The sequence below is a fragment of the Gadus morhua genome, chromosome 4 (assembly GCF_902167405.1).
Source record: "Gadus morhua chromosome 4, gadMor3.0, whole genome shotgun sequence".
Lineage (NCBI taxonomy): Eukaryota > Metazoa > Chordata > Actinopteri > Gadiformes > Gadidae > Gadus > Gadus morhua.
In genome coordinates, this window is record NC_044051.1 from 8,503,825 (window position 1) to 8,520,208 (window position 16,384).

At 46.3% G+C, this 16,384-nt stretch overlaps 2 protein-coding genes across 2 annotated transcripts; one reads left to right on the forward strand and one right to left on the reverse strand.

Annotated features, from left to right (window-relative positions):
- The first annotated feature begins 408 nt into the window (after positions 1 to 408).
- Positions 409 to 8,082, forward strand: cwf19l1 (CWF19 like cell cycle control factor 1). Its single transcript, XM_030354393.1, has 14 exons — positions 409 to 536; positions 834 to 918; positions 1,313 to 1,397; positions 1,584 to 1,685; positions 2,080 to 2,294; positions 2,744 to 2,859; positions 3,074 to 3,158; positions 3,543 to 3,695; positions 4,145 to 4,331; positions 4,988 to 5,067; positions 5,737 to 5,946; positions 6,427 to 6,546; positions 7,015 to 7,112; positions 7,448 to 8,082. The coding sequence occupies exons 1-14, from the start codon at positions 514 to 516 to the stop codon at positions 7,590 to 7,592; spliced, it is 1,704 nt and encodes a 567-aa protein (XP_030210253.1). The 5' UTR covers positions 409 to 513; the 3' UTR covers positions 7,593 to 8,082.
- Positions 7,676 to 16,278, reverse strand: zgc:194209 (strictosidine synthase family protein). The gene is made up of 9 exons (XM_030354395.1): positions 16,014 to 16,278; positions 14,776 to 14,865; positions 14,505 to 14,626; positions 13,024 to 13,125; positions 12,528 to 12,680; positions 12,206 to 12,321; positions 10,707 to 10,867; positions 9,866 to 10,064; positions 7,676 to 9,160 (listed from the first exon to the last, which is right to left on the reverse strand). Coding segments are annotated over exons 1-9 (1,161 nt in total). The 5' UTR covers positions 16,016 to 16,278; the 3' UTR covers positions 7,676 to 8,944.
- Between the last annotated feature and the right edge of the window lie 106 nt (positions 16,279 to 16,384).

The following is a 16,384-nucleotide window of genomic DNA, read 5'->3' on the forward strand; positions in this document are numbered from 1 at the left end:
TTTTTTTAAATTAAGATGATAAACAACGTGGTAATGTGATGTGGTGAATCATCCTGCAATCACCCTTAAACAATGCATACGGTTGCAGCATTTCTTTCAGGAACATAATCAACCAATTCAAGCACAACTTATTAATTGCATGGAAATACTTAGGCTTTTTTTACACCCAGTAGGGATAGATGCATACGTTAAAGAAAACATATAACATATATTGCTAATTTTAACATTTTAACCTGGCAACCATATGTACCTCGCTTAAGGTGCCCGGGTAGAAACCTCATTCAATGTCTTTTCTGTGCGTCATTTTGTCAACTTAAACCATCGAGATAATAAATCCACTGAGTCAAGAAGGTTCCTTTTTTCATAATAACATGTTGCTGATATTTATCACAATGGTTGGTTTGTTGTGGCGTATATATCAAAACTGTGAAAATAGTTCCACATGTAATATAGGGGACGAGTATGACTGCCGTACTGGCTGCGAATTTCCAAAAACTGTTCTAATTTTGCAACATGGGAGATCAAACTTTAAGAGTGTAAGTATTGTCCACAACACATTTATATCTTTAAATGCATTTGTACATATGGGCAACAATCTCTCTCGGGTCTGTGTTTATTGTCTTCAATTGTTCACCCAAAGTCTCGACAAGAAATGATTGTGGAAATCTTCATAATGCTCTATTGGCGGCTACATTAAGATTTCCACGATATAGGTCATTATTTTGATCTATATCGTACATTTGTAAATTAAACGTCCATTATTATTTTAAAAGGAACCGAATCTCCATCATGGACATGTGTGCAAACCGGGTTTTCTGTGTTTCTGCCTTCAGCCTGACGTGTGGGGATGTCCAAGGCAAATTTAACGATTTGTTCAACCGAGTACGGACAATCCAAAAGAAGAGTGGACAGTTTGATGTAAGACAGTCTGACTTGTAATGGACCTAGTAACATGTATTTTACCGTTACACATTGTTATTGCGCCTCAAACGTCCCTTGGTCAGAGAAATGTCACAAACACGAGTTGATCTAGTACATGATGTACATAATACATCCGAGATCATGAAATAGATGAAACCCGATTCAGCTAAATTCAGGATTACACAGGACACAGGAAACAACCCTGAGACAAACCAATCCAAAATGCTTCCAAAACTAAATTAGGATGATTTACTTCTGGCCAAAAGCAGTGGGGCCCCTCGTTATTCTAGGGTCCCCAGCATAAAGAATGAACCTGTAGGAAATCATTCTGGCTTGTGTGTGAGGTGGTTGGGCGAGGGACTGAGCTCAAGATTGTGCCGTGGGTTTGCAGCTGCTGCTGTGTGTGGGAGATTTCTTTGGAAAGACCGAGGAGTCAGAGGCAGAGTGGCAAGAATACAAAACAGGAGCCAAGAAAGGTGTGCAATTAGAATACTATACATAGACTTCTTACTAAAAGACAAAGTGAATATTGTGTAAATTGTGTCCAGACTTTTCCTTATCACAAGATAACCGGAAGCTACTTACAAAATAATTTGCCCCTTTTCAAATGTCCTAAATTAATGCACCATGTTTCCTTTGTTTTTTATTGTGATCTTCTTCAGCTCCTATTCACACATGCGTCCTGGGAGCAGCCAGCCAGGCGACGGTGAAGTACTTCCCCAGCGCAGATGGCTGTGAGCTGGCTGAAAACATCACCTACCTGGGTGAGAGGTGATGGGGAGCGGCAGTGTTACTACTGGGTCTAATGCTTTCTCACTTTGTTGTTATATCTCAGAACAAATAAGAATTAATTGGAGATTCTAGTGTGATATTGAAGGGTCAATGCTCACATTTACATAAATATGTATGTTTTTTTACAAATATATAAAAACAATTTAAGATGTGCAAGGTTACTTCAGATTGATTCATATGAACCACTTCAATTCGGCACAGCCATATCCGTTTGGTCGGTTAAGCTGAACATGAAGCACATATCCCATTGAAACGTTTTTTCCTTGAACAGAACAAAATATTTTTGAGTAACCATTCTGTGTGTCGACGACGACGATGATGATGATGATGATGATTGTCTATGCGCGTGCATGCCATCCCCCTCAGGGCGCCGCGGCGTGTTCACGGGGGCGTCCGGCCTCCAGATCGCCTACGTCAGCGGGCGCGAGGCCCTGCAGGAGCCGGCCCCTGCCCACTGCTTCACGCCCAAAGACCTGCTGGCCCTGGTGGCCCCGCTGGTCAACAACTCCAAGTTCCGGGGCGTGGACATACTGCTGACGTCGCAGTGGCCCCGCGGGGTGTGGCAGTTTGGAAACAACCCGGTGAGGCCTTCTGCTCGTAGTTCTTATTTTTATTCATTTGAGCCCGACAATGCATTCTCTGGCTGTCAGTCACTATTAAATTGACAGTGTGCGCAAGATTTGCGATTACATATTTCTAGTAGATTGATGTGTAGATACATCTGTAGTCCATGCTGGGGGCTACAATCCCATTAATACAATTTCACCAAATACCTGATGTATGTATTCTTTAAGTTTGACTCCTGGCCGGAGGATAATCTTGTCTACTTTACTTTTGCTCTCACTTTGGCAGAGCTAACTACATTCACATACCTCACATATTGTCGATTTAAAGGTGTTCATTAGTATCAACTGCATCATTTAGAAAATGTGTGTTTTAGTTGGTTGTTGTTGTGATGAGGAATCGTCCCAACCACTCTACTGCGTACTATCTCCTATTCTCTGTAATGCATTTTAATTTGGTTCACCAGGAAGTGAACACCAAGTGCTGTGGCACGGCGTCTGTCGCCAACCTGGCTGACAAGCTGAAGCCGCGCTACCACTTTGCGGCAGTAGAGGGCGCTCACTATGAAAGACTTCCCTACAGGTAGGCAGGTCTCACTATGAAAGACTTCCCAAGCCCTCTCTCTCCTGGGATGACGGGTTCTCTGGTATGTCCTCAACAAGGTGTGTGTGTGTGTGTGTGTGTGTGTGTGTGTGTGTGTGTGTGTGTGTGTGTGTGTGTGTGTGTGTGTGTGTGTGTGTGTGTGTGTGTGTGTGTGTGTGTGTGTGTGTGTGTGTGTGTGTGTGTGTGTTCTCAGGAACCACATGGTCCTGCAGGAGAATGCGCAGCATGTGAGCCGCTTCATCGCCCTGGCGTCCGTCAGCAACCCCGCCAAGAAGAAGGTGAGAGAAGGACACCTCCAGGAAGTCTCCTTCAAAGGAGTCTCCTTCAACCAAATCACAACCACACTATTTCTTTGTCAAATCTGGGTTCCTTGGAAAGGAAGGGGATTTTTGAAAAGTAGAATAGGATAGTCTTTATTGTCCCCCAATGTGGTTTGCAAACACTAGTCAACACATCCAATACACATCGTAAAATAAACAAATAAAAATCATAAAAAACAAATACATATAACATACAGTTGAGAACAATGTATCTTTTGTAACCGGGACTAGTACCAAAAACGCCTTTTTATTTAAAATAAAGATATGTAATTGCTGGTGGTGCTCTTTGACGGTATAGGCCTCTCTATGCATCAACGTTGCGTCTCTCCCCGGTGCCTCCAGTACCTGTACGCCTTCAACATCGTCCCCATGAAGAGCATGGAGCCGTCGGAGCTGGTCAAGCAGCCGCAGGACGTGACGGAGAACCCCTACCGGCGCAGCGGGAAGGAGAAGCTGCAGCGTGGCAAGACGGGCCTCGACCCCGCTGAGGAAGAGGTGTGTGTGTGTGTGTGTGTGTGTGTGTGTGTGTGCGCACGTATGTTTGTATGTACATATAAATCGGATAAGTGCTTGGCTTTTCATTTCAGGATTTCCGATTGGGAAGTTGAGGTGTAGATAAAGATAAAGTTTCTTTGTTGCAGACAAACAAATTAGGGTTGAGTCGTGTTTCTGAGTGCTCATGATTATTATTGTTTTTTTTAATTAGTTACCAATGTATTTTTTCTAATGCATAAAAATCACTTCTTGAAAACATCAATCGTCACCATCAAGCACCATCTCTGTCGAAAGGGAGGTTGCTGCGTTGCTGTTTCTGATTGGCTCTCATGAATATTTAGAGAGCCAATCACACGTGCTTAGCACCGCCCCTCCGGTGTGACTCTGTTACCCTCTCATGTCGTCCTGGTAGCAGAAGGTCTAATGTTTCCCCTCGTCTTCCCCTCAAGGAGCCCGCCGCCCAGTTCTTCTTCGACCTGAGCAGAGGGGGGCGTGGCGGGGGGCGTGGCGGGGGGCGGGGCCAGGGCAGGAAGCGGCCCTCCGACGAGGGGGACCGCCCCCCCTGGGACGGGGAGAGGCGGGGCCAGGGGGGGCCGGGCGACGCGGACGGGCAGCCCAGGCAGCCCCGCAGACCACGTGAGTCCGGCCACGCCCACGTCTCTCCGTTGCTATGATACGGAAGTAATAGTCTCCCGTGGGGTCTCTCTAGGGAATTCAAGGTTTTTGAGTTTTCTGAATGGTTTGCTGAGATATCAACGGTTACATAAATGTTTTTCTGAAAAGGAGTTTAACCCCTAGAAGCTCAAAACTCTGAGCCTCCCTAAAAGTCACGATTCTAACTGCGATATGTAAAAAGGAAGGTTATTCAGGTAGTTTGATTACAAAGAAATGCACAGCTTTAAACCGACCACACGGATGGTTTGACGTCATCCCCATCAGAAACTTCACGCTCTATCCAGTGTTGAAACTGCTGTCTCTCCCAGTCCCTCTCCCAGTCCCTCTCCCAGTCCCTCTCCCAGTCCCTCTCCCAGTCCCTCTCCCAGCCCCTCTCCCAGCCCCTCTCCCAGCCCCTCTCCCAGTCCCTCTCCCAGTCCCTCTCCCAGTCCCTCTCCCTGCCCCTCTCCCAGTCCCTCTCCCAGTCCCTCTCCCTGCCCCTCTCCCAGTCCCTCTCCCAGTCCCTCTCCCAGTCCCTCTCCCAGTCCCTCTCCCAGCCCCTCTCCCAGTCCCTCTCCCAGCCCCTCTCCCAGTCCCCCAGCCGGTCCCAGTGTGTTGAGTCTCTCCTCTCTCTCCAGCCCAGCCCACCGGTCCGTGCTGGTTCTGTCTGGCCAGTCCTCAGGTGGAGAAGCACCTGGTCATCAGCATCGGCACGCACGTGAGTGGTGGTTCCTCTCCCTCTGACTAAACAACCAGCAAAGCACCATGGCCGACCTTAAGGCATACTATTTTTTTTACTATTTTTTAGGCATACAATGGCACTAAGTTAACGGTATAGTGTATGACGACATGAATGTAGTGAGTGGACGAAATGTTGAATGTATTTTCTTTATTTATTTATTATTTATTATGTTACCTTTTTAAATGAGACCAGTACGTGAGTGCACTGAATTTCGTTGTACTTCTGTCCAATGACAAATAAATATATCCTATCCTATCCTATCCTATTCTGCATTATCTACTGATTTTCAGCCGCTCATTTTTTTAAATAGCCACTTATTTTAACCATATTAAGTCGATGTGTGTAACTTTTCAACAAGCTCGTAGCTTAAAATGACCCGGTTGACGTATGTTATCAATGCCGGTCGATGGTGATTTAAATGATTAATAACTGATATATGTTAGAAATCTGAAATGCGGGCCTCAGCGGCCAATCAGTACATCTCTTTATTTCCAAGAATCAAAGTTGTAATCAGACTATTGTATCACAAAAGTTCCCTCAGCCTCCGATGTGTCAGGGTGACCGGTAGAGATCCTTGCAGCAGGCCGTGCCCTTACCCGTGCGTTAACCCTTCCCCCTCCCGTATTCTGCTCCCCGCCCCCCCAGTGTTACCTGGCGCTGGCCAAGGGCGGCCTGACCCCCTTCCACGTGTTGGTGCTGCCCATCGGCCACTACCAGTCGGTGGTGGAGCTGGCCTCCGAGGTGGTGGAGGAGATGGACAAGTACAAGGCCGCCCTGCACAAGTTCTACAAGAGCCGGGGCGAGCGCTGCATCTCCTTCGAGAGGAACTACCGCAGCCAGCACCTCCAGCTACAGGCAGGCAGCCGGGCGGAGGGGCTGGAGCCAAAGGGTTGGGCGTTGATCATGGGAGAGGACTTAGTAGTGGGGTGTTGGTGCTACTGCATGCAAGACGCAACAAATATGATGAGCAACTGAGCAGCGTCTACTATTAAAATTAAAATGTTAATAGTAATTTTTGGAAGAAATATATTTATTAATTTGCATGTATGACGACACACTGACGTATACAATTATGCACACACAAAACAAATCAAGAACAAACTAAGTACAAGCAATTAATAATGATAATAATAATAATTAATTAATAATTAATTAAAATGTAATAAAAAAAATATAGATAGATAGATATAACCTGCTGATAGCCTTTAGTCTCAATAAATAAGCATAATGCATCTAAACAAATACAAAAAAGTATTTTTCCTTAACAGCTGGGAGCTATAAGAGTACGTATGGTGGTAAGTCCTCCAGTCCAACCGGGTGTCCATGGCTCTGCAGGTTGTGCCGGTGCCTCTGGATAAGTGTGCCACTGAGGACATCAAGGAGGCCTTCATGGTCCAGGCCGGGGAGCAGCAGATGGAGCTGATGGAGATCCCCGAACACACGGACCTCAAGCAGGTACGACCCCGACCCGAGGCTGCCTTCGCCAGACCCATTCGCAAACGGGTATTTTTCTGGAACTTGGGCGTTGGACGCAATTGGTTAGACAGAAAACCATCAGAGCAATGTGATGTGTGATGTAAGTGGCCTCCATCTTGGTTGTCAATCAAAAAGGCCTCAAAGGCGATCCCATAGGGCGCTCCGGTTAAGTCATCGTACTTAAAACACCCCATATTAGATCAACGGCTGTGACTGGCTTTTTATTATTAATATTAGTTATTTTATTCATTTTACCTAATTTATCCTTTTGTACTTATTGCACTATAGAGAGACAACCGAGAGACAACCGCAATTTCGATTTCTCTATTTGTCTTGCACATATTTGGGAATTGACAAAAGCTGACTGACTTTTTTCTACTTTGACTTTGACATTTCCCGCCCCTTTATGAAACGTACATTTTTCCACATATGTTTTGTTCATCTCAGATTGCCCCACCGGGGACACCGTACTTCTACGTGGAGCTGGACACGGGAGAGAAGCTCTACTACCGTATCCAGAAGCACTTCCCTCTGCAGTTTGGCAGGTATGATGGAGGATCTTTAAACGAAGGGCCGTGAACATGGCCGCCAATAGCCAGCTTACTAGGATAGAAGTTTTAATTAAAGTAAAAGTAAATCACTGGGTGCTGTATAAAACCTTAAATGTATGATTCTGATTTTAAAGAAGTACACAAGCGTGCAAGTTAACCGTGGCAGTTCATCCAATCATCCATTGCAATGCTTTTTTATCTTTTTAGTTTTCCCCATTTTTATATGTTACCGTCTCCCTTTCCAATATGAGACCCTGTGATTTCAAAGTGTCCCTTGTCAGAGGGGCCTCTAAAGTGTGTGTGTGTGTGTGTGTGTGTGTGTGTCACAGGGAGGTGCTGGCCAGCGAGGCCCTGCTCAACATCCCGGCGCGGGCCGACTGGAAGGAGTGCAAGCAGACGCGGGAGGAGGAGGAGCAGTGCAGTGCCACGCTGAGGGATGCCTTCAAGCCCTTCGACTTCGCCTTGGAGGACTGAACACAAACACACACACGTACATACACCTGCCTACACGCACACCCCAACACACACACCTACCTACAGACACACACGCACCTCTGTAGTTTTCTGGAGTGGCTCTGTATTTTTGGATGTCCGGGCGGCGCAAAGAAAACTAGTTTGAAGTCATGAATAATTTCTGCAGATGCTGTCCACAGAGGAAATTATTTTTCTGGCGACCCAAGTCGGTCAAAAGTCACATTTGTTGATGCGTCATAAGAGATTTTATTTGTCATATCCATCACACTTTATCAATGGTTTTTAAAACGTGTGGAAATTTTTTTACGTCAACTTTTTGTATAACAGCTACACAGCGCTATTCTTTTACGACCAGGGAAGGCCTATTTTACCGTCAAAAACAAACATGGTGGTTGGGTTTCTGGAGTATTGTGGGGAATTATTTTCAAGATCTGTGTACAGATGTTAAAATACTTTGTATATTGGTGATGATTAAACTTTTTTATTGTGATTCTGGTGCAGGCTGAAATCATTCCTTGGTCATAACTTTGTTTATTCAAATTAACATTATTTCCGTTATAAAGATGCCAAATTGTGATGCCACAAGCACATATTAAATATATTTTTAGTAGCATGTCGTTCTGTGAAATACAGCCATAGGCACATGCATGATATCATTCTATTGTAGAAAATCATGCCTGAACAAACAAGCCAATACTTTAGTAGAAAATATCTATTTACTGTTAATAAATAGTTTACATGAAAAGGGGTCAAATGTAAATTAAAAATCATTTTGCTGTTAATCAGAATGGAGGGTTTAAAGGTTTCTGATGTTGCAAAAAAAAAAAAAACTGGGTTACAATTCCGGCACACCATGCAGGTTTTAAACTGACTTGTTAGTGGTAACATTCAAATGATATTTACAAAGCTTCTGCGTTATGAGCTTGGAGAAAGCAGTCCAGTGTCAACGATTAAAAAAACAAATGTAATTCAGACCTGTGTTACATAGTATATTGTATTATACTATATTATATAGTACATTGCTCTCTTACTGCTGTCATTCTTCACAGGTCTCTTTGTTCAAGTGAATGGACAGTTCAAAATATATGATTTCTTTTTAAAACACAATCCTTCAATTGTAAATTCACTGCTGCTGAGGTACCATGCAATTCGAGGCTCAAATGTCTCAGGATAACGTGAAACTTTTCTCAACAGAAGACTAAATCCCTGTTTAAACACAAGTCACCCTTAAAAACCGGATGTGTCCATCCCAGCCCAATCGTCCTACGCCCGCTCTAACTCATCCCAGGATACGGTTCCTTTACGTTGGTAGGTCCTCCGTCCCCGTCCTCCGCGCTGGGGGTCTCTCTCTCTCAGCTCTGCCAGCCGTCCACCACCACCAGGTAGGGCTGGTCGGTGCTGCCCAGGTAGGTCCGACCTCCGCGGGGGTTCTGGAAGACGTCGCTGACAGCCCGCGTCACCGTGCCGTCGGGGTCGTGGTGCGAGCCCTGCAGCCGGCCGTCCAGGGCCAGCTCCAGGACCATGGCGTGGCGGGGCAGCAGGACGTTGTACCAGCCCAGAGGCACCACCTGGTGGGGGGGGGAGACAGGAGGTCTGATGGGAGGCTGGATGGAGAGGAGGGAAGGCCAACTTTCTGTGTCTCTCTGTGTGTGTGTGTGTGTGTGTGTGTGTGTGTGTGTGTGTGTGTGTGTGTGTGTGTGTGTGTGTGTGTGTGTGTGTGTGTGTGTGTGTGTGTGTGTGTGTGAGTGTGTGAGTGTGAGTATGTGTGTGTGTGTGTGTAAAAGCTCCCCTACACCTCTTAACAATTTAAAAAATAACCCGCTGTACTCTTGACCCAAATTATGACCACACCCCCAAACCTATGGTTAACCAATCCTGTGCCAACGCCGGGGAGATTTCAGTTAATTTCAACCAATCACAAAAATTTGCATTAAAATATTACAAATATAATCCAATATGGAGAAGTGCACTCAAATCTATAAAGTGTGTTTATTTAACGTTAGCCAAAAGATACTTTTTAATCCCGGTTGGTGTTGATCTTTGGCTGAACCACAAATTTGATGATCTTGGCCTTTCAAAGTGTCTAATATTGTGCTATCTATACAAATGCTAACCCCATGAAAGCAAGGAGACCTGTATGTATTGTAGAAGGTTCATCAGTGAGTCTGGTTACATTAGACTAAATCTCCCATATGGCGCTATGCACTGACCGCGGTTGCGTGTCCTATGATACTAGTCACCACGGTGACGGGGAACCGGAAGGAGTCACCCACCTTAGCGAGGAAGCGCTTCAACGCCGGGTACGGCGCGATCGCGTCCAGGAACGGGGGGAGGAGCTTCCGGAAGCGGGGCGTGGTGATGCCGACCAGGAAGGCGTCGCCGCTCGCGCTAAGACGTATGTTGTCGGGGTAACCGATCATGTTGTCGAGGACCACCTCCTGGGTACCTGCCTTGGGCCCCTTCAGCCAGAACCTTCAAGACATGGAGTAGTTTTATGACTTATGATCCTCTTATGATGATGTTTTTATTTATTTATTATTTATTTTTGCATTTTTATTATGGGTGTGCATCTCTCCGCATGTGGTACGATTCAGGGACAATACATTTTAATATTGACCAATATTTCGACCCATGAGATTGCTCAAAATAACTTGAAATTTTCGACCAATGAGATCGCTCTAAAAAATTTTTTTTTTATAATTGACATCACCCAACATTGCTGATACGACCTTTAAGCCTCAATCAACTGATTAAATCGGCGCATCGACCGATTCTTGGTCCGATTCAGGGGCCCACGTATCCATGTAGTCGCATCTTTATTAATCCAACCGGTAAACAATTCGTATCGGTGAATCGTTACACCCCTAATTTTTATGCTTTGTGTGTGTGTCTGCGTCAATGCAAGCGAGTATGTGTGTGTGTGTGTGTGTGTGTGTTTGTGCATGTGTGCTTAGGATGGGTATCAATGTGTGCATGTACATATGTGTGTGCATGAGTGCATTTGTGCGTTTGTGTGTGGGTTGGGTATCAATGTGTGTGTGTGTGTGTGTGTGTGTGTGTGTGTGTGTGTGTGTGTGTGTGTGTGTGTGTGTGTGTGTGTGTGTGTGTGTGTACCTGAGTATGCGTCCGATGCTGGTCTCGGCCAGCAGCAGGAAGTCCTCGTCCGGGGACAGGGCCAGTCCGTTGGGCATGTACAGAGAGTCCAGCAGCACCGCCACCCGCCCACTCTCAGGGTCGTAGGTCAGCAGGCGACCCAGGGCGTTCAACTCGATCACCTGCACCAACACAGCCCCGCGTTAAGGCTGCCATAACACCTTTGTTTACGGAGTCAAATCATTGGTGAACCAATAGGATTGCTCAAAATAAATTGATAAATTTGTGCGTTGGGTGACCAATTTTTTCCGACCATTATTTTAAGGCTAAAGTAATTTATATGTATGCATTCCAACATAGATTTTCCTCCATAAACAATGGTGTTCAATCGTTGGTCGAATGGAGCGTGATCATGAATGGAGCAGAGTTGTGGATTGCCCATGGCAGGTGTGAGGGGAGGCAGGGGGACATGTATTGCAAGAATGCAAAAACTACAGGAAGCACACAATAATGAAGTCAGGGTACTGACATGACCGCAGTGTCAGACGGTACAAATACTAACACCTTACAATTGGAGAGGAAGGAATCTACCTCTAAATTAGCTAGTTATACCTAATGTATCTATTCATTTTTTGTATAATTTTGGCAGCTGGCCACTCCCCCAGTTTTCAAGTTCACCCAGCAACTCATCCATCAACCCTCCACCCTCCCTCCCTCCCTCCCTCCCTCCAACGTATGTGCTAGCCACATTTCTACAGCCTAGTCTGTACAGAATGGCCCATAAATGGTTTCTCTCCCCAGTAAAAACTTGTCTTCCCAGTGATTTGTGAGGCACGAAGTTGCCCGGCAACAAGAATAAAAGCCTCCCCCTGTACTGTCCTCCTCCCACTCCCTGCAGAGAGAACACTTCCTTCCTCGTGGTGAATCCGTCTCTGTCTGTGAGATTGGGCTCAACAAAGGGACAACCTTGTGGTGAACTGAAGCTGGTCATTCAAATCATTATCTCTTTTCCCCCCGTCTTTTCTTATTTCCTTCTGATCTCTTCTTTCCGCCTGCTTTATTGGAGCCACCATTCATGTAGAAGAGTTTGTGATTTGATCCAACAGATTTCAAAGCGTTCTTTTTTGCATTTGAGACTAAAATATACAAATCGGTGGAAGGTCCCTTTCCATTTGAATGGGAATGTCCGGGTGCCAGGACAACGAACACAACACAGATGGATATAAATGGATAAGAGACCATTAGGAGACCATTGCTCCATTCCCCCAACCACACAGAAACACTTCAGAAACAACAGGAGAATGTTTAAAGGACAAGTTGTTTACATACTGTCACATTACCCAAGGTTCATAGTGTGTGTGTTTGTGAGTGTGAGAGTGCGTGTGTATGAGCTTGAGTGTGTGTGTGTGTGTGTGTGTGTGTGTGTGTGTGTGTGTGTGTGTGTGTGTGTGTGTGTGTGTGTGTGTGTGTGTGTGTGTGTGTGTGTGTGTGTGTGTGTGTGTGTGTGTGTGTGTGTGTACCTCAAGTTTGACATGGCGACGCCCCCAGCGACTGGAGGAGTCGGTGAAGTAGACGAGGCCGGTCTGGGGTGAGATCTCCAGACCGTTGAGGAAGGCGAAGGGCCGGCCTTCAGCTCCTGAAGGCCACAGAGAGACACACACACACACACACACACACACACACACACACACACACACACACACACACACACACACACACACACACACACACACACACACACACACACACAGTGTCGCAATAACATGATGGTTCAATAGATCTCAACTCCTCTTCACACCCACACACCCTCACACCCTCACACACGCACACACACACACACACCTTCAGAGTTGGCCAGGAGGAGGGTCTTCTGTCCGGTCTGGGGGTCCACGCTGTGCAGTCCCAGGTACGAGTCCGCCACGATCAGCTGACCGCGCCGGTCCAGTCGGACGCCGTGGGGACGGCCGCACACCGGCTCATAGTCTGGACTACTGCCTGCCAGGGGGGGAGGGGGGGGGAGTGACACACACACACACACACACACACACACACACACACACACACACACACACACACACACACACACACACACACACACACACACACACACACACACACACACACACACATACACACACACACAGTGAGGGGGTGGAGTGAGTGACACACACACACACACACACACACACACACACACACACACACACACACACACAGTGAGGGGAGTGAGTGACAGACAGACAGACAGACAGACAGACAGACAGACAGACACACCCACACAGACCCCCACACACACATACACACAGCCCGGATCAGGTGTTGCCCACGTCGTTCTCACCACATTCTGGGATGTCCTGGCCCATCTGGGTGATCAGGGTCAGTGTGTCGTCTGGCCCGATCCTCCACAGCTTCCCATCCACTGTACCAGTGTACACGTTACCTGACAGACAGACAGGCAGACAGACAGGCCACCAGAGGGACAGACATTCAAACGGAAAGACAGAACTCAATGCAGACGGACATGATAGACAAACAGAAGGACAAGAAGACAGAGAGACGAATGAGACAAGTTAGGGACAGACCTGTAGAGCTACTCAGAAGCAGACTTTCACACAAGATAAGGATTTTGCTGACAGAATATCCAATAACAAAGGACAGTCTGACACGCAGAGAGGGATCGACCAACAAGCAGCTGATCTAATGATTTGGGGTTGACAAGGCTCTGGGACGACAAACCATTTCATGCTATAACATGTTAGATTAGATTAGATTAGTCTTTATTGATCCTTTTGGGTTATTACCTCCAATGGAATTAGAAAGGATTTGAAATGCTCAGATTAACATTCATACCCCCACAAGGACTTGGGATTTCCTCTCTATAATGCGGCATGCATCAACTTCAAACTTTGAAAGTGGAATAGAAAAGGGATTGGGAATACATTAAATTAGGAGACAAATCTTGTGCGAGCGAAGCATTCAATTTGCCCCACACTCATCAGAATTATGGTTGCACATTACTCAGATGTGAAGCAGCCCCTTGGGTCTACGAACTTCTTTAGGATTCTTGAGTCTCTGAACGAAGCTGGGAACTTATTTAAGGCCCAATGGGAGACCTTCTAATCCCCCTGAAGTGATCAACACATGATGTTGGAGAGCAAAGGGTTGGACACGAGGTCCGATATTAGGAATATAGCCAGACGTAGACGGGAGTTTAGTGCACGTATCTCCATAAGCGTGTTCATTGGTTTACATTCTCGGTCAGTGTCCACTGGAAAATGGTGGTGAGCTGAGCCCAGCGTAGCATCGATGCTAGGGTGAGCTTCAATACTGCTCAATAATACTTGACATCGCCAACGCGAGCGCCGAAAGCTCATCATGGGTAGACCACTTTATTCACCAGGATCTTCCATCCGTGATGGATGCCGCAATGACCTCCCTTTCCCCTCCCATTGGTTCGATCCATCCCCGCTCTTCCATTACATATTGCACAATATTGATTTTTTCCCCCCCTTCCTCCTATTCCTCGATACGGTATCATATCTGTCTGGAAGGTTCATCTGTACACTTTAATGGAACCAGACTTTGACCTTAAAAGGGACGAACGGGACGAAAAGGGCCGAACATGGATTAAGTGAAGCAGAAAACTCTCTCTCTCTCTCTCTCTCTCTCTCTCTCTCTCTCTCTCTCTCTCTCTCTCTCTCTCTCTCTCTCTCTCTCTCTCTCTCTCTCTCTCTCTCTCTCTCTCTCTCTCTCTCTCTCTCTCTCTCTCTCTCTCTCTCTCTCTCTCTCTCTCTCTCTCTCTCTCTCTCTCTCTCTCACCATCCTGATCAGCAGTGAAGGATTCTGGTCCATGTAGTTTCCCGGTAAAAACTCTGCGGCCCTTCTGAAGGCGGGTGTTAACAGCCAGGGGCCCCTCAAGGGCCGGAGGGGGGCCCTTCAATCTGAGGGCAAAAGCAGAACAAAAACATCGTAACCACATGATTATGATGACGACGGGCATTTCTCAATGCTTTCCTTTATGCCGACGAATGCATAGGAACCGCGGGCCCCCGATGTGCATGACCCCGTGGCCCGGGGGGCCGGTACTCACACGTGGGGTTTGGGGTCGATCGGGGACGGCAGGAGATAGACCGCTACCCCCAAGGCGCAGAGAGCCACCAGGCACGCAGCCTTGCCCAACCTGCAGAGGAGAGGATAAAGCGAAGGGGAGGAGACGTGTTGTGTGGTAAACACAGCTGTAGGGGCCAATGGATTCATATTTTCCGCCATTCATTCATTCATTGTATTCGTTCTATTGAAGCACCGGCACGGACAATAAAGAACCTGTTTGATGCGGGTTGATTCCGGTTTATGAATTTAGATAAGTTATCATTTTGCTGAATGTGTTGTTGCCAGTATATTATTGAGATGATACGTCATGGTTGAACAACACATGGTAAATATATTTTATGCACACTACGACATTGTTTTTCATATTCACAGGCCCTGATGCTAATCCTAGTTTAGCCCTATTCCTGTGTTTAGGTAGCTGGCAGCGTCGCCTTCCGTGTGGAGCGAGGACTACAGTGTTTTGAAACACAGATTTATTGTAATTTAACTGTCGGGCAGCTGCAAGGCCTGACCTTGTGAACTTTGGCATACATCTGCGATCATACAGAAGAGATGACGTACGCAACATTGCCTAGTTACTCTCTCTCTCTCTCTCTCTCTCTCTCTCTCTCTCTCTCTCTCTCTCTCTCTCTCTCTCTCTCTCCATATTAATACTCAAGCAAACTTAATAATCCTATATCTTAACAACAACCCCCCCCCCCCCCCCTTCCAGTCTAATTCTCGTCATGGTCAAATTAACACACCCTATGGGTCCCCCACAGAGGTATTTGCAGCTATAACAGTAAACACTTTGTATGCAAAATAGGAACTGAAATACCACATACAATGATCCAATAATATAATCATCATTTAGGAATTATTCCTACTGGTTGCCCAGTAAGGACTTGAGTTCATAATTAGTCAAATGTTGAGCTGCTCAGAGTGTATGCAAACATGACAAAACGATTCTAGATTAAAATGACATTGGTTTTGCTGAACACGGACAGACTTCTGCATTACAGGTTCTTTAGACGTCAGTCGCTTGGATATTGAAAGTATTGCAGGTTTCCGATACAGTCAAAACGTAGCCCATCTAACTTAAACATCATTTCCCATTGTTATATAAATTGTTAAACATGTGACATGCATCTTGAATTAAACTGCAATTTATTCCCTACAGTGAAGCCTACTCAGCATTGGTCTCAACTCTAAAAGCATCGCTTGCCATGCTTCACTTACATCACGGAATGGCTCTCTTGATGAAAGCCCCAACAGAGGAAGTTATGAAAGAGCGGTTCGGCCGATACTCCTCTGTTGTCTTTTTTGTCTTCGTTGGACGCGTCTCGACGTGCATGAAGTGAGCAAGAGTGTCCTGCAAGTCAGGCGTGATTTTGGTGTGTGGGTATGTCTGCGAGTTGTCTGCAGTCTGCACAGATCGTAGTCTCCAGAAGGCTTGCGCGGCTTGTAGCTGCTGTGATCACGGTTTGTTGATATGTAATGGGGGTCAAAATGAGGACGAGGAGGGGGAGGCGGAGGGGGGAGAAGGGGGCGTTACGGTTGATTGGCACTTAAAGAGGGGAACCTCAGTTGGTAGGAATAGGGATCCAGGA

Coding starts and splice junctions, on each gene's coding strand:
- zgc:194209 (XM_030354395.1), bottom strand. Junction 10,065..10,706: donor AGCATCGGACGCATACTCAG/GTACACACACAC, acceptor CATGTCTTGAAG/GTTCTGGCTGAAGGGGCCCA. Junction 9,161..9,865: donor TGAAGCGCTTCCTCGCTAAG/GTGGGTGACTCC, acceptor CCCCCCCACCAG/GTGGTGCCTCTGGGCTGGTA.
- cwf19l1 (XM_030354393.1), top strand. CDS start 514: ATGGGAGATCAAACTTTAAGAGT. Junction 919..1,312: donor AGAAGAGTGGACAGTTTGAT/GTAAGACAGTCT, acceptor GTGGGTTTGCAG/CTGCTGCTGTGTGTGGGAGA. Junction 7,113..7,447: donor TTCCCTCTGCAGTTTGGCAG/GTATGATGGAGG, acceptor TGTGTGTCACAG/GGAGGTGCTGGCCAGCGAGG.